A 17,608-nucleotide genomic window follows, 5' to 3' on the forward strand; every position below is an offset into this window, starting at 1 on the left:
TAAAGACAGAGGGGAGACCAGAGACACTTGAAAATCAGTTTTCCTCTTACAAGGAGGCCAGTTCTGTGGAGTCAAAGTTAAGCATTTGGGTTTTGTTTTATGCTCCTTGGGCCCCCTGTCTGCCAAGGATCATCTTTTCTGATGAAGATAAATTGCCTCTGCCCACCACAGCTTTCAGTTTTAGTTCCAGCTGGGGTATGCTGGTAATCCTGAGATAAAAAATAGTCTTCTGAATATGTTGCAGTTAACTTCAGTTGTATAAATCCAAGTATTAGCTGGATGCTATAAATAGACAGGATGTGCAAGGAGGCCAAGTTGAAAATGTGCAGAAACCATGCCTTTTTTCTGTAGTGCTATGCTTCATCATGTATAATATTTTTCATCTGAAAAGGAAACAGTGTGCATGTGCTTTGTGGCTGCAGTAATTAACTGGACATAATGAAGCGTTGAATTTCACACTTTGGAGAAGCAGATTGGGAAGGATGGGTCATTTTTTCTCAAGTTTTCTTGCTTTTAGTACTTTCTTGGAGGTATTTTTCGGCAAGATGGGGTAGAGAGCAGAAACACATCTGGTTTATATTAGATGATGGCTGTACTTTGGCAACGGGAAAAGATGGCACTTAAAAAAAAGGAAAGAAGAATAAAAAAGAAAAGTTTGGCAACTGCAGAATAGAACAACAAAAATTACAAGAACTATCTTAAAATTCCCAGGATTTGTAATTTGTTTTTCCATGCTTGCATTTTTCTGATGTTGCTGGTATTAAAGGGGTGAGACAGAGGAAATTCAGTAGGATTTTGCAAAGCGCAAATATCTCCGTGAAACAATCTCCTTTATTCAGGTTGCCCCCACAGCAGCTGCTCTGATTAACACGTGGGTGGTGGTGAAAGGGATAAGAAACAGGGCTTATATGTTCACTTTAGGAAAAGTGATAGATCGTATTTTTTTCTCATGTTTTCTTCGACAAGTGGCCGTGAAGTACTGAAGGTAGTCTCTCTCTTAACTGCTGTTATCTATGGGTATTGGGCAAAGGTAAAATTAATGCAGATGTTTTTTGGAACCAGAGCCACCTGAGGCTTTGTGGCGGGAGAGGGCAAAAGTTATTCAAGCAACGCAACAGCACCTTGGGATGTGTCACCTACTGCAGTTCCCGTTTTTTCTTTCCTTTATATATTCACCCAGGAAACAGGGTTTTCCCCACACACACACATCAACATAAGGTGGTTGCAAAGCATGAAGAGCTGAGACTCTACTCAGATATTTGCAGCTTTGAGAAGAGGTGTTGGGAGCTGAGGACACTGAGCATCTGTCTAATTTTGAACAAGGCTACGGGGTGTGACCCGTGAGCACCTTCCAAGAGCGCAGTAAGTGATGCATCCCCCGGGGCAGCTTTTCACAGGCTCGAATTTGGAGAGTGCAGCGTTCAGCCTTTGCAGGGATGGGAGCTGGAAAGGTCGGGAATCTACTTTCCCTGCAGCAGTGTCTGAGCTATAAGACTGTACCCCCAGGTTGTTCATCTGACTTGAAATAGAGCACTGGAACAAAATATGTTCTAAGCGAATTTTAAGTAAAAGCTAATGTGAAAATGTGGGCATTTAAACCAATGTAAACACATTAAATTTAAAACGATTTTCAAATGTAGTAAATAAAAAATAGTGTTCCTGCTCTTGAAATTCCTAAAGGACACATTTTTCCTTCTGAGTCATGATTTAATTAGATTATATTTTATTAGACATTCTTTACAAATTTTAAAATACTGCTATTATACATGCACAAAGGAAAATCAGTTTGAACAATGGTATGTAGGTATTCATTGAAATCAACCACAAAACAGGAATATTTTATGTCAGTTATCAATGTACTCAATATGTATATCTAAAGTGCATTATGTTACAAAAAATATAGAAAGTCAGCAGCACCAAGATATGTTCACAAAATAAATACACCAGTCAACAAAATAAATTATGGTAGATGTGACAACAATAATTGTCTTAGCCTTAGCCAAAAAAAAAAAAAAAAGGAAAATTCACAATAACCAAATGTGCAGTTTCAGAGAGCAATGGGGGAAAACGGTTTTATTCTGAGCATTTACAATATTTACAGGTAATAAATATTTTAATACTTCCCATATGTTCACTATTACAGAATACTGCAATATGTCTTCCGGAAATCTCTTGCTGAAAATGTCAGCGCCTCCTGCAAAGAAAAAAAAAGGACAGAAAAAATAGAAAAATTAATTTTCACTTCAAAGACATGTACATAAAATTAATAGCAAAAGTGTCACCTACTATGACAGGTATGCCTTGCAAGTAAACATTTGCAATAATAGGGCCTGTTTAAAAATATTACAGTTGTAGATACCTTTTTAGGACCTTCTCTATATTTTCTTCAATGCAACTCATCCATCAGTATGATGACCTACAGTTTGTCACAACACTGAGGCCATTTATTGCACTGTACTGTACACTCAGAGTAACAGAAAGGGGCTCTAGTTTTTTTTAGAGCCTTATGCCGGAAGATTCCTGAGTGCTCCAAGTACAAGAATTGTATCACCCTATGATAAATATGCCTAGTGCTAAAAAGAAAAAAATGCAGTTGGAGAAATGAGAATTTAATTTTAAATATATTAAAAAGAAAGTCCTTATTAACAATGTGGCAATCCTGCTCCTGCTGTGTTAAATGGTTGAGTGTGATGCCAGGCTTGGATGTGATTAAAACAGTCCACTGAGCTTATTTAGTCCCTTTTTCTCACTGATAGGCCAGCTCTAGACAAGGGTCTCTATATTTCTGTGGTGTCACATACATGAGGATATGCAGGAAAAGATGCTCAGGTCTTGGAGTGAACAGACCCTTTGATAAAGTGCCCCTTTGAGTGCTTGGATGAGTGAAAAGGCTATAATCCTGAAACTTTCCCCCTGTGAGCAAAAAAACTTGGTCCTGAAAGAAAATAAGCATCTTCTTGTGTTAAGCTCTAACTCCTGTTGGATTCAGTCCAAGTTGAAACAATCAGTCCTGAGATTTGGGAGTTTTCTAAGGGATGTTGGCCTTCTGGGATGAGTTCTCTACTCCTGCCTTCCTTATGAAGGCATGAGAACAAAACCAGAGCCTGCTCCTACCTGCTCCTGTCCTATATTGCTTACACTGTAATATTATTTTAAGTTGCTTAGTGGTGCTGCAGGAAATGCTGAAAGGTCGGGTGTTTTTCCCTTCTGTCCCTGTGAACAGCACATTTTTTTAATGATTCCCTGGGAAACAGCTATGGGGTGGAATGTGAAGCTATAGGATGGAGTGAGATTTGCTCTGCTGCTGGACTGATAACCAAGAGCTGTGGGTAGAAGTGTGTGGGTGTGAGGCACAAAACAAATCGAATCCTGGAGAGTTTTAGAGGGGTTTTTTAATGGGTGCATTGAAACTGAGACTACATTTAACGTTGGGGAGTTTACTCTTTTGAAAGGTTTCTCAGGAAATTAAGTAAGGACAACTTAATTGAATTGAAATGAGAGTATAGATGAAATGTCCATGAAAAATAATTTTGAAGAGCCTGGAATGGAAATGCCAGCATGAAGGTCCTTAATAATTAACTAGTAATATTAGGATGCATCCAGCATATATTACAATAAGTATAACAATGGCACATACTTCACAGAGCACGGCTGTGTATGAATGTGTGTCTGCCCTACTCAGGCCTATTTCTAAGAGGGTGACATTTTTTATTTGGTCTGGATTTTAGCCTTTGTTTTAGAATTTAAGCTAAGCCACATCTTGACAATGGGCTTTGTACTAATGATAACTTGCAAGCTGCCTTCTGTGATTTGGTCCCAGATTTTGCAAGACTGGCTTCTTTTATGAGGTCCTTATTGTGGTAAGTCAAAAGATCTAGAGATGACATTATTTTTGTCCTTTTATTCTGACCTAAACCCATAATTTTGTTATCAAGATTGAGCTGAGAGAATTGGCTTGAAGATTTTAATTTGGGGTGTTGAGCAGAAAAGAAGCACAGAGATACAGTGAAAGGCGTGCCTAAAGTTTATCTTTGCACTTCCTTGGCATTTACCCTGCTGCATTATGCATATCCACTTCCTCTCTGTAAAGTAATGATGCTGCTCCTAAGCTGCAGTTGACCTTAGGGATGCAACAAAAGCACCTTCTACTGGTGGAGCATATAGAAATTTTGCCTGCACACACCAACTCTGCCCCCCACCAGCAGTAGGGTAGAAGTTCCTGTTTCAGCTGAGGAATCAACCTTGCTCAGATGTGGCCATCCCTCTGTCTAAACTGTATTTGCCCACCTTGTGCCAACAACTGCTTAGACAACTGCATTGGATCTGACTCCCCCATCTAAAGGGAGTCAGGGAGTTGGGACTCACTTTCATTTAAAGTGTAGAAATCATACCTTTTGGATATATATCCTATATCTGGGATAACTAAAAGCTTGTCTACCAACAGTTTCTTACAAGTTAAACCAACATATTGTGCTCTGTACTTGTGAAAGAGAAATTCTGTTTTCCTTGTTTAATGTATTCTCTTCGTTTAATAGTCTTCAATGAAGTATATAAAATATAGGTTCTCCATAGGGATCTGCTTCTTGCCCTGAAGAAATACTGCATCTTGGATGATAATATCAGCAAGGTAAAGGTGAACTGCCTTCAGCAGCCTGGACTATACAGTAGAGAGCCTTCATCCATCGAACCATACTTCAAACAGAAAGGCTGAACTAGGAAAATCAACAGGGTTCTACCTGTAGCTCTTTTATGTATTCCATTGGATGTACAACCAAAGACCGCATAGTAAGAAAAAAAAGTAACAGTTGAAATTTCCTGGGATATTTTCCCCCTGTATTTAAGATTTCTGTGTGCTGAAGACGTGTTATTTACTGACCAACACAGTTCCTTGACACCTGTTGAAACGTCAGGCACCTCCTGACCGGAGCCCTGAAGTCTCAGCCTTTCCTGAGGTGCTGAGACAAACTGGCCTCTCTTACTTCACTCCTACCTGCTCCAGCCCTGCTGACTGGTTTATGGTCTGGGACACTGAGTGCCAGCCCCAAATTCCAGTAACTCCTACAGAGGCCAGCAGGAGTTGAGACCATGGAGCACATTGCAAACTGTGGCCTGTAAAGCTTAATCCAAAACTGGATTTTAGTAAATCCTGCAGCTGGCATGTCTTTCTAAGGGATTTACTGTAAGTGGCACTTCTCTTACGTCTGTATTCTGCCGAAGTGAAGGGGAGGAGGAGAGAAAATGGTGGGAGTTTTGCTGTTAAAAATGCAAACATCTGAGGAGAAATGAGGAGTGGACTCCTTGGCTTTGTCTGCAAATGTGTGGACTTCCACCCAAGATGAAACGACTGTGAGTGAATGAGTCATTTGGGACACTTGGGCTGATGTCTCCAGCTCACCACTGCCCTGAAAACCCCGCACTGTCATACATGAGGGAAGCACGTCTCTCTCCAAGAGCAATGCTAAACATTTTTCAGCAGTAGTGTAATTGTTTCATGAGCTGGCAAAAAGATGGAGCTGAATTAAAAAGTCCTAGTGGCAGGAAAAAGTTCATGGTGAAAGGCTGGTCTGCATTGTTTGCAGATATTGCTAAGAGAGAATTTTTCCATGTTCTCCCCTAAGGTTAAACAGTAAAATGAAAACCTGTAAAGTAAGGGTAGGAAAGTTGCCAGAAAGGGGAGGTGTTGAGAGGGAAGAGAGAAAACTTTGCCATTTTATAGATGCAAAGGCTTAAATAAAAGTCAGAGCTTTCAATCTGCTCAGGCCCAAGTGTGGGACCAAGATATGATGTGAGAGATGCTGTGGTTAAAGCAGAAAAGGAAATTTCAGTGGCTGTGGTGTGCTTTCTTTTTGCAGAAATCACTTACTACTCAGTCTCAGGAAGCACATTTTGGCATGAAGTGGTCTACTTGAATTGTGTGTCAAAGGAAAGAAAGACTTTGTCATCCTGCAAAGTGCAAGGGGCAGTTACCTTCAGAAAGCCCCTTGAGATGTGCAGTGCTTGAAAAGCCCCCCCCAGTTATGAGTGTAAAGATCTGCTGTTACTCCAGGTTTGAGCAAGGCCTTGGCCTCCCTCACCAAAGGATTACAATTTCAGTAAATATATGGTATGGTCTCCAAAAGGATATAGCAGAATTACCTTAAAGTGTGATTATGTGTAGTAACAGAGTTGTCCAAGAGTGGGCTCTCAGTCACGATGTCTCCATAGACGCCAGAATTTAGCCAAGTTGAGCGGGTTCTCCTCTTTTTCTTCTCTTGCTCTTTACGTTTTCCAGGCTTTGCTTTCTTTTTCTTCCCTGATGCCTTCAGGGGCTGCTCCTTGTAGGTCTGTGATTTGTTTGTCTCCTGAGTTAGGTATCTGCCCTCATCTTCACTGCCAAATCGGACAGGGTAGTTCTTCGTGTTGGTAGCAGGCTTAGGATTAGGGGACACCTCCGACGTGGCGCGGATTTCTGCAGTGTTGACACCTTCAATTAAATTTTGAAGGAATATTCTTCTTCGTAAATCTTGGATTGACTTGCCCTTGTCATGCAATAGCTGGTGCTCTGATACAGCCCGTTTGCTAAAGAAAGAGAAAAGGGAAGGGGGAAAAAATATTTAGGATTTGGTTATTGCCCAGTACTTGGCAGAGCAACTCTCATCTCTGGCCATGGTGACCACAGTGGCTGTGTACCAGCTCCAAGGCTTGGAGACATCCAGTTAAGTCAGACTGCTGGAGCAAGTCCTGCTTCTCAGAGTAGCTGCTCCCTACAGAGAAGGGAAAGACCTAAGAGGGTAATAATTCTCAGCTGACCAATCACACACCACTGGACCTGGAGCTGGATTAGTCACTGCTCTGTTCTAGGAAAGCATTATGACTCTTAATATATCACACTTCAGGCAGTAAAAGCAGGAAGGCAGCTGTCAGAGATAGAAAAACTAAAGGGTTGGATAATGGAGCACTGCACTCAAGCAAGAGAGGGAATAACAAGTACTTGTGCTGGAGCCGGAAGCAGTGTTTATATCGCATCATTCTAATAATTTCCTTCTGCTCAATCACATACTTCAAAAACATAAATAAACACACAAAAGTGCATTTCATTTCTAAATTTATGTATGTGCAATTGCAGGAGTGTCATGGAAAAATATTCAAATTGGGGTGCCTAAAGCATGGGCACTTCAGTCCATAATGAGCTATCCAGGGAGGCAGAGGAGCATCCACAGAGATAAGCCTCAGCCACGCCTGTTGATTTACTGTTTGGCCACTCGTGCCTAATTATGGGTTTAGGTGCCTTCCTAGTATTGCTTTAAGTGTGAACTTTGGGGCCAAATTTCTTGTCTGCTGTGCTGTTGGAGTTTCATGCTGGCCCTCTTCAGGAGCTCTTCAAGAGCATCCTGATTTTGTTCGAGTGCTTTTTCCAGAGTTCATCATGACCTTTTAGTACACTGAGCTCTGTCTTGTTTTCGAGGAACTGGGAGATGACTAGCTATTTGTCTTTTAGAGATGTTGTGCTGGCAAAGAATGTATTAAACATCTGAGGAAAGAAGATACAAGTGGCACCTGGATAATAAATAACCGTAAGAAAATACATGCCTTTTCCTCATGTGGAATAGACACACAGCTGCACTGTGAACCACAGAAAGAACACAAGCTCAGATTTTAGTTGTGTTCCCAAGAATGCTATGATCCTTCCAATTGCCCTGCTTCAGTGTGCAGATTTTGGCTATGTATTCTCTCCTCTTGCATCAGGGTACTGCATGTGACTGGATTCTTACTGGCCAAAGAAAATCCATTCACTGCCCTTGCCTATCCTATAATCATTTGGTCAGTTAGTTGGATAAGAAGTTGTTTCTGCATGTGGGTGAACTGGAAGAAGACACATAATCGTGAGTGAATATTCCTTCCTTCCATCCCACCCCTCATTTTCCTGCTATATTACCAGGTTTCAAAATGCTAAATGTTTAGGAGTGTTCTGCACTTTCTCAGTCCCTTTACTCAATCTCTTTAGATTTGTGACTTAATCAACAGTAGACCTATTTAAAATTGGCAACTTCAAGTAGCGTTGGTTTAAGAGCGTCCTCTTCACTTTTTGTCTCTGTAGGACTGTACTGTTTGAGTATTGGGTTCAAATGATGGGCTCAGGTGATACTATATCTGTTACTCAGTGAAAAATTCAAACTGCAGCTTTCCTCTGTTGCACAATGAGAGTGGAAGGTGACTAAAAATCTTGCTCAAAATCGGGTCTAGATATACTGAGGTTTGTCAGCACACATGCAATCATTGTCGGTGTTTTAAAAGTGTCCCAAAATCAGTTTTGAATTGCTTCAGTCTTTAGGGCAAATATTTTGTGCCCTTCAACTCAATGTCCCTAAGTAAAAATGCAATGTGATAATACTAGGCTGAATCCATATTGTGTCTTTCTCTTCAGTGCAGCTGTGACCATTAACACAAGCTCATGATCTCCCCCAGAAGAATTCTTTTGACCACTGAAGCTCTCCAATAGCCATCTCTAACAACTTTCTCATTAAGGTCAGTCTGATTGGCAAGTACACTTCTAAAACGAGCACCTTGGACTCCTCTGAGTGGTGTACCTCTGTGCTTGTCAAGCTGTCTATTGTGGCTCATGTTACATTCCTAACTTCAGTAATCTGTTTCCCCAGGAAATTTGCATGGGAAATGCAGTGCTGCTTTCACTCTTCTAGTTTATAGAAAGCATACAAAATCTCAGTGCTTTGCTGAGTCTAAAAGAGTATGTCTCATGTGATGAGCAAAGCTTTCCTACTGCCTCTTGTAAACTACCAAGGATAATTCCTTCTACCACAGACAACCTAAAGCTGCCTTAATCCTGTAATATGTATTTGGTCAATTTACCCACTGTGACAAAATCTTGACTCTCCAAAGCCTGTTATTAAAGTCCTCTTGATTGAAAACCTATTCCATCTTACAGAACTGAAACCTAAACATTTGGTTCCAGTACACACAAGGCAGTCACAGAGCATTACAAGATCTACATCTTCAGTGTGTATTTTCAAAATAATGCAGGGATTGACTTGTGAGGGGTTAGTGTGCCAAAGAGGGTGGGTTTCTGTTTAAATGTCTGTATGATATTTAGCATCCAGTCTGGCCCCAAATAACATTCTGTTATTCCAGATGATTGTATAACATTACGTAGTGTTACATTTCACATGACTTCTATTACTCAGCCAGACTTAAGGATTACATTTTGCCTACCAGCTTCCTTTGTAGGCTCTAGATCAAAAATCTCCTTGAAACAAAGATGTGGTAGATACCTATCTCTTTGACCTTCTGCCTCCTTCTGCTTCAGTTATGCAAACAACTCCTATGTTTGTAAATCATAGAGAAATACTTGCCCAAGAAGACTGATGTAAGGTGGAGATATCAACAATATCTCACCCACACACACAGAGGGTGTGGAAGGCAGTGGAAACCAGAATGATTGTACTCACATATGGGCTATGATATGAAAAAAAATTTGGCTGTTAGGGTTAAGATGACCCACTAGAGGTCCCTTCCATCCTTCTCATCATGCACTTCTCATCCAATGAAAAGGAGACTGTACCCAAACCAAGTGCAGTAAATGCTAAAGTTACATGTGGCAGGCACTTTCCAGAGAAGGATGTTGATGGTTTGTATTTGACCAGAGCATCCAAACTAATTACTGTATCCAAGCACACTATGTACAAATAAGACTTAATGTCCCATCATGAGGAAAACAGTAGAAATCCATAACTTGTGACTATCCTGACTTCATGTACTTCCAGATAAGCTGTTCTGTTCAGGCACATTCCTCCTTCATTTTTTTTGCCCGAGATATCTAGAGTTACTAAGAGGCAACATTCTTCAAGCAACAACTTTCCGTCTCAGGGAGTTGCTCTTATTTAACTGTTATTATCCTTGACTGTCCATGTTGGGTCTGATCATAAATTCAGCAAAATAACTGGAGAGGATTCAGTCAGCTCTCTGTCTGGAGTTTGAAGACTGAGTGCCCTTGCCACTGACTCCAAAGGGAGTGAAATCTGCTCAACCTATCTCAGGGTAGGAAAAATATTTTGAACACATCTGGGGACATGATGCTGCAGTGTCTGGGCACGCTGATAAAAATATCTAATTTCACTTTGAGGCATTACTGTGTTTCTCAGAAGTTCTTTAGCAGCTAAAGGATTCCTATAACAAATAATATGTCTGGAAATCTTTTCTTGGGACAATTTCCTATTGCTTTCCATGGGAGATTTGCCTCAGTGAAGTCTCTAGAACTAGGCCTATGTAATTTTGATTATTTTTGCATGTCTATAATAATGTGCTTCAGTATTTTCATCCATTACTGGTTTAAGCCTTTGACTGAAAAAAAAAATACTTCTAGGCTTAAGTGAGTTATTAACCATTAACTCTAGGAATGGTTTGTGGTGATATTAAAACAGGACACATGTTTGAGTGTGGTGTCTGTGTTTGTGCTGGGCCCACAAACAAAACTACGTGAATGCCACTGACTGACAGCTAACTTGTTTCTTGCGTGTGTGTTTTACACACCATAGCAAAGAGGGAGCTGGGAAATGCATTTTCACTGGTTAACTTCCACTTTTTTTCTCCCTGTCAGGACAGAATGGGAAGGTTGGGAAGACCTGTAATCTTGACTTTCAAAAACAAGTGTTTCAACATTGCTAACTTCAAAAAGAGAAAGAGTGTTTCTTAGCAAATCTAATTTTTTTTCCTAAAAAACAGCCAAATTTGGCTTAGATCCAGTTCAGAGTTTCCTATCCAAGAAAACAACAGCATTTGACTGCACTTCAATTTTCTTTTTTTTCTTAAGCTGAAGTTTAGTTCGTCTGTATCCAGAGAATGAAATTGTCTCAAATGAAAGAAATAGCTCAAGAATAGCTTGTAGGAGTATAAACTAAGCATTAATAGGCTGAGAAGAATACACTGTAACATTATCAGCAATAACATGTTCTACACAATTTGCTGTAGGAGATTTGTAATAGCTGTCTGCCTGGTGCCAAACTTTAGGTGTGTCTGAAGTCACTCACCTGGGGGATTTTTGGTTTGGCTTCTTTTTTTATTTTTTTTTTTTTTTCTTAAATGGCAGAGGAAGTGCCATTTGGAAATCTTGTATGTAATAAAACATTTACAAGGAAACCCATCTGAAATTTTTTGCTGTGTCATGTTTCCCTGTAAGTTGGATTTTCCAACACTCTTTCTCCAACTTGGCTTCCTTTTGAATTGAGTAACAATACAGCCCTCCACAGCATGACTGAGGTGTTTCTTCCTGAAGCAAGTCCAGAGAAAGCCAGCGAGTTAGATGTGTGAGGCAGCTGCTCCTACATCAGCCCAGTGGCTTCTCCTGCACTTTGCGTACGGGTATTAGTATAAACCATGCTGATTATTTTGGAAGGAGCAAAAAGGTCATTTCCTGAACAGACTGTCTTAAGTTACACTACCGTTTATCAAAAAATATTCTTCTGCCTCCGAGTAAGACACTGGACTCCCTTTGGATTTTTTTCTTTTTCTGAAGTGGCAGAAATCCAAAGAAATTGTTCGGCACTTCAGTGTCGTGATGGCCTCACTTCTGCGTGTCTCCCCTACCCTTATCAATATTGGCTCTGTGCCAGTGCCGAAGAAATACATGTTATTTAGTGTAACATACAGCAGTTTGATGAACCGGGATGCTCCCTACGAGGGACCTCCCCGGACGCCGAAAGGTACGCGGGCGATAGCACAACAAACACGCAGCTGCGCTGCCGCTCCCCTGGGAAGAGGAGGCCCTCGGTTTTCACGCCTCCTTCCCCAAAGCTTTGTAAGGTCAGAGACAGCTGCGAAGCGCCCTATCCCTGCCCTTTCCCTGCCCCAAATCCCCCCACCTGGCGCTGAGGCACCGCCGGTGAGCACCTGGGGCAGGTAACCCGGGAGCGCTGCTGGAGGCTGCGGATCCTCCCGCCGCTGGTCCCGGGGGATCCCGGCCGCCTCCCTCCTCACCCGCACCGCCACCGCAGAGAGGGAGAATAAAGGGGAAGAAAAAAGAAAAGAAACTCACAGTCTCCGACTGATCCCCTCTACTGATCTGCCGTAAGAGGGCATAGAATAACTCAGCAGGAATACCGCGAAACTCCACTGCTGGAAGAGTTTAGTGAACATTGTATCCTCCGGGGCTTAAAACCTGCAAGGAAAGGGAGGTCAGTCCCGAGGGACACATGCGCCAGCGCCGTCCTCAAGCAGTCCTCTCTTCTCTACCAGCTCCGAAGCTCTGAAGGAAAAACAAACTTTCTGAGCTCTCCGCTCACTCCTTCCAAACTTCACTCTCTCTCCCTTCCTTGCTGTCTGCCTCTCCCTGTCTCCCTCCCTCCCTCGTTCCCTCCCTCCCTCCCTCTGTCTCTCGCTGCCCGCAGGCAAGATCTCTCTCGGTATTAGTCAAAAAAGCATGTAGCTCACATTTGAGTCGGGTTAGAGAGCGGGTCCATTTCACTCCCTGAGCCCTGTTCAATTCTAGTCCGCTAAGCCACTGTCTCAGGTCTTTATGCTACAGGAGAAGCTCTCTCTGCAGATAAGGAAAGATTCGCAAAAGTCAGCTCAGCTGCCTGCTTCTCCGTAAACACACTCGCGGACACACACAAACACACACAGACTGAGGCGAGAGGGGGGATGCATCTCTACATCTGTCTTCTAATATACCTCCAAAAAAAAAAAAAAAAAAAAAAAAAAAAAAAAAAAAAAAAAAAAAAAAAAAAAAAAAAAAAAAAAAAAAAAAAAAAAAAAAAAAAAAGGTCAGGTTCACGTCCTCAGCTTCCGCAAAGTTTGGTCCCCAACTGTGACAAGGAGAGGGAACTCAAGCAGAGGTCGCTGCCTAGCTGGAGAGCCCGAGAGGTCTGAGAGGAGCGGCAGCCCGGGGAGGCTCGGGGGCTGGGAATCATGCTTGGCTCGGCAGGTTGGATGGGGCTGGAGCCTGCGATGTTCACACGCTCTGAAGCAGCCCCTGGGAGACCTGCGGACGGACGGAGGGTTTTGCAAAGAGATGGCGCCCTAGGAATATGTGCGGAGAGAGCGAGAGCCTGGGCGGGATACCCACAGCCAAAACGGAGACTAGAAATAAGCGCTTCCCGGGACTGGAATCAAAAGGGAGCGAAGAAAGGGAAACACCCGACAACACATGCACGCAGCGGACCCCAAGGACTCCGGCCAAGCTCTTCGCATCTCCTGCAGTCGGGTTTCTCTCTCTCTCTCCCCTTCAGCTCTCCCTTTTTGTGTTTACCCCCAGCTCAGCGCCTCCTCTACTGTAGCAGGGCGATCCCGCCATCGGTGGGGGCACTTTTTAGCTCAAGCCCCAAACCCCTGTCCGGGACTGTTGCGGTCTTTCCTTTCACGCACCTACCGTGGTTCGTCGCCTTTCCCCTATTAGCTGGAGGGTCGATCCCTAATGATGCTAATTGTACGCTAGCGAGGGGGTGGGGGGCAAAGGAGGAGGGCTGGGGGAAGGACTCGCCGTCTATGAACACAGACGCTCCTGGCCAAAAAAGTAAACTAGTGGAAAGTTTTCTCCTCCTCTCTGTCTTCTTCTTCCACTTCGCCCTCCTTCAGCCTGGCCAGGGCGTTGCAAACCTCTGTGTCAGGTTGCGCTCCCGTGCGAGGCTGCGGGGACAGCGATGCCCAGAGCGGCGGGAGCGCGGCCGGTCACCCCCCGCACCCCCCGACGGAGGGACCAAATTTTTCCATCACGGGAGAACACTTATGTAAAAACCGAAGGTAACCCAATCCGCCCCTTTCTCCAGCCTGTTTGCGCAAGGAGCTGCCCGCGGCTGTTGCAAGTCAGGTACCAGGAGAGAGCCGGGGAATTTGGTGCGCCCCTTGCCCCCACCCCCCGGCGGCTCTTCCAAAGGGGAATACCCTGCACGCCAATGTCCTCCTGTTCGACGGCAGAGGCCAGGCTTCGCGTGCAGTGCCAGAGAACACCTGGGGAGACCAGCTCCGTCCCGGAATCATCCTAGGACCCCCCCAGCCCTCCGCGGCCGCGCAGCCTCCGCGTCCCGCAGAAATCCCCCGAGAGACCTTCCCGCGGGCACCGCCGCTGCCCCCAAGCACAAAGGGGTCGCTGGTTGCTGCCGCTGACAGCCTGATTTACAGGGAATGCTTTCCCAACACCCTCACAAGCCACAACAAAACAATGAGCCGTGCCGGCTGGTTCCTCCTTCTCAGCCTCTTCCCGAATTAAGGAAGGCTCTCCGGAGAAAGCTTGGGTGCAAGGCAGAGCATTTTTCTACCTGTAGGTTATTTTGCGTTAAAAAACACTTGCTGCCACAATTTAAAAGCCGAGGTCCTTAGCCAAATTCCACACCACACAGGCAAATAAAACCGACAACATAAGAGCTGAAATAGAAATCATGGTGAAAACATTAAATCGTTTATGCTGTAAATAAATTCCCTGAACACCTGGTAGGCTATAAATTAAAATGTATAGCTAATAGGCTTCTTTGATTTACACTGCCCTTTCGACTAATTAAAAATAATTGCGAGATCCCCTGAAAACAGCCCCCACGCACTCATAAGTCTATTGCTCTTTTAAAGGTAAAACGTCCATCAAATATTTTTAGAATTTCCTTTCCCCTAGAAATTAAATTTAAAAAAAAAAGAACTCCAAAACCCAACACACACCAACCCTTACAGACTCAGGAAATAAATAGCCTTCATACACTCAGAATACTGAAGTTTCTTCACAATTTATTACTTCACCTTTTCCTTGAATTACAGCTGTCTGTGCCTCTCAGGGATCACCCTGGCCAACAGTGGTTGATCTTCTCAGCAATCGCTTCCAAAATTATGTTCTATGTTTAAGAAAAAGGAAAAAAAAAAAAAACAAAAGAAAAAAAGTTAAATGGAAAAAAAAAAAAGGTAATACTTTTCAAAATAAATCCGACCCTACAGATTTTTTTATTCTGCCTGCAACAGGTTAGGGAGAAAAAAGGGTGTTAAAAGCAGGTGCTTTTCCCCCTTGCTGCTCTTTTTATTATGAAGAACAGAAGATTCTCCTAATATATATAGTGAAGGAGACCCTTCTCCATTGCTTTTATTGAAAAGACCAAACTTGTGACATCACTAAGTACCTTCCTATGGCTGAGTTTGCCTCATCTCTGCCTCAGTGGGCTTGGGGGGGGGTGGGGGGGGGGGAAGAGAGAGGGGAAAAAAAACCTATGGCTTTTCTAATACGGCAGGAACCGAGCAGTGCCAAACCCGTTTAGGAGACTTATTATCATACCATTCTACGATGCCCCCTCTGTCCCCCCGCCCCCCCCGCTGAAGACTGTCATCTCCAAAAACCGGCGCAGTGCTTTTTCACCTGCCACCTACACAAATGCTTAACCCGTGAGCAAACTCCTGGTACCAAGCCTCACCGCAAGCCTGAGCCCTCCGCCGTGGCAGGATGGGGAGAAAAATCCCCTCACCTAGAGTTTGAACCCGCCCTTCCCCGCAGGACGGCGCCCGGGATGCGGCGGGAGATGCGCACCCGGGTCAGCGGCTCCCGGGAGGGACCCGCCGCCACCTGTAGCGTCTCGCCCCACCGGCCCGGCCGCTCCGCCCTGGCAGCTCCGGGTGTCCCCTGGCCTCGGAGGGGTGACAGAAGATGACGCTGGACGAGAGGAAGGACCGACGGAGCGATGCTTTTGGCGCTGTTCCCGTCCCCACACCTGTGCCAAAGCATCGCTCCGCGTACGGGACATCCCCGGGCACGGCTGTCCCCGTGTCCAGGAGCGAGGAAAAGCCACACTTTTGTTCGGGTTTCACCTGCCGGGGCCTCGGTTACGGCAGGGCTCCACGCCAAGGCGAGGAGCTTGCGGTGGCTGGTTGTTTTCCCAGCCGGGACGCACGGAGGGAACCGGTCGTTTTGTTGGACATGGAAAAGGCTTCAGCTGCGGGGAGGTGAAGCAAAACCTTGTGTTTGCCTTTCTGGTCGAGCCCTCTCTGCCACGATAAGGTAAACCTTATCATTTTAGGTTTTCTGCCTCCACTTTTCTCCCGTCTTCCCACCTCAAAGACAATGAGATTTTGGAGGGATGCCGCGTTTGGCTTCTGCCTCCTTTTTCCTACGTATAAACAGGCATAAATCAGCTTTCCTACGAGGAAGTCGATCTGGGAGTTTGGCTAGGAAGATAAGTCCCTGCTCCAGGTTTGGCACGTAGTTCCCGAGCGGGGAATAGGGCCAGAGGTTGCGGGCGGGCGTGTGACAGGGCTCACCTCAGAAGCCTCTCGGGAGCGAAACGTTCCCTTAAAACAAAAGCCGTCAAGGGGGTTCAGCTCACTGGGGAGGAGGTGCCCTTGCAGCCTCAGGCGGACAGAGGAAAATAATGACTAAACTCCCACTCGGTGCTCAGAGACGGACTAAATCCTCAGCTCTGCAAACTTCCCATCCTTCACCTCTGTGAAGTTCCGCCTCTCCCTCCTCCCTCTTGTTTTATTCACAATAAAGCACTTTCGTCATTTCCCCTCCCGGATTTCTATAACCTCAGTTGCACTCGTCCAGGGCTTCGGTTCAGACAGGGAGTTTAACCTCCCCAGCCTTCCCAGGGTGGAAAAAATGGTGTTCAGCAAAAAAACACAGGCGTGCTGACTGCTGGAGAGGCTGGCGGGGAAGGGAAGGGAGCGGCACATCAGTGATTGCTGCACTCGTCCTGCGAGGACCAGAAATCCCCTAAGACTTGCACAACCTCTCTGACCAGGAAGGTTCAAAGCCAGCGAGCGCAGCTCTCTGCAGGCGAGGTGCGAAGGCCCAGAGTTTTTCCAAGGCTCCCAGGGTGGGCTTGAGGGCAAGGCTGCTGTGCAACTGGTAGCAAACACGATTGTTTGCAGAGAGAGGCAAACTTTCTAGCACACATTCATTCTTGCCCGCAACCCACCCCTGCTGCACTCCGCTGTCCCCAGCTCTGTCCCCTCTCCTCTGACTCTCCGGTGGCCGTCAGAGACGAGAAACTCCTTAGCCCACGTTTGACATGCTGTAATCTTCCTGTGGAGTGAAAAGATTGCTCGGGGAGAAAGAGAAACCCGTTTTTTCCCTCCCCACCAGCAAGACCCAGACGTTCCGTGGCACTCCGTCTGCACGCACTAATCTCCTTTATTAAAGAATGATAGAGCAGCTCAGTAGAGCAGCCTCTCCCACCCGAGGGGCAGCCGGAGTTCCCCTGGCTCAACACAATGCTCCATTTATTTAGACAATATGCATTTAATTTAATGAGCTCGAGAAAGGGCGGGGGGTGGGGGGGAGGAAGCCAAATTAAAAAAAAAAAAAAGAAAAAAAAAAAGAAAAGCTGTACGGAACTGAGAGTTTCGCCAAATCTTCTGTCTGGTTCCTAGAATCCAGTAGACACCGAAAGGAATAACTTTCAGATCTGAGTGCGAAGAGGCAGTGATTAATCCACGCGGGCCGGCGGGGCCGGCGCTGTCCCCCCGCGGGCGGCGGAGCGGGGCCGGGCTCCAGCGGCGGCGGGGCCGGGCAGCCCCAGTGAGCTGTCCATGGTGGAGCGGCCCCGCTGCCGCTCCGCTCCTCCCGGCACTGCCGGACACCTGCCCGCGGACACGGCCCCGGGCACGGGCACGGTCCCCGAGGGGCGCTGCCGCCCCGGCTGCGGCTCCGGCT

At 45.2% G+C, this 17,608-nt stretch overlaps 1 protein-coding gene across 4 annotated transcripts; it reads right to left on the reverse strand.

Moving 5' to 3' along the window:
• Positions 1-1,706: 1,706 nt before the first annotated feature.
• Positions 1,707-14,771, reverse strand: PTHLH (parathyroid hormone like hormone). 4 transcript variants are annotated; one of them, XM_039383284.1, is made up of 4 exons: positions 14,713-14,771; positions 12,026-12,148; positions 6,136-6,558; positions 1,707-2,194 (listed from the first exon to the last, which is right to left on the reverse strand). In XM_039383284.1, the coding sequence occupies exons 2-4, from the start codon at positions 12,124-12,126 to the stop codon at positions 2,185-2,187; spliced, it is 534 nt and encodes a 177-aa protein (XP_039239218.1). In that variant the 5' UTR covers positions 12,127-12,148; positions 14,713-14,771; the 3' UTR covers positions 1,707-2,184. The 4 variants fall into 4 exon arrangements, with proteins under 4 accessions (XP_039239218.1, XP_039239220.1, XP_039239219.1 ...); XM_039383286.1 differs by lacking the exon at positions 14,713-14,771 and adding an exon at positions 13,358-13,425; XM_039383285.1 differs by lacking the exon at positions 14,713-14,771 and adding an exon at positions 12,421-12,572.
• Between the last annotated feature and the right edge of the window lie 2,837 nt (positions 14,772-17,608).

This window comes from Pipra filicauda, unplaced genomic scaffold, assembly GCF_003945595.2.
Source record: "Pipra filicauda isolate LSUMZ 115617 unplaced genomic scaffold, ASM394559v2 scaffold300_size901280_pilon, whole genome shotgun sequence".
Classification (NCBI taxonomy): Eukaryota; Metazoa; Chordata; class Aves; order Passeriformes; family Pipridae; genus Pipra; species Pipra filicauda.

Excerpts from the sequence above, each read along its gene's own strand:
- PTHLH (XM_039383284.1), bottom strand. The coding sequence starts at position 12,126 with ATGTTCACTAAACTCTTCCAGCAGTGGAGTTTCGCGGTATTCCTGCTG. Across the intron at positions 6,559-12,025 it reads GAGGGGATCAGTCGGAGACT|CAAACGGGCTGTATCAGAGC; the intron begins GTGAGTTTCTTT and ends CTCTTTCTTTAG.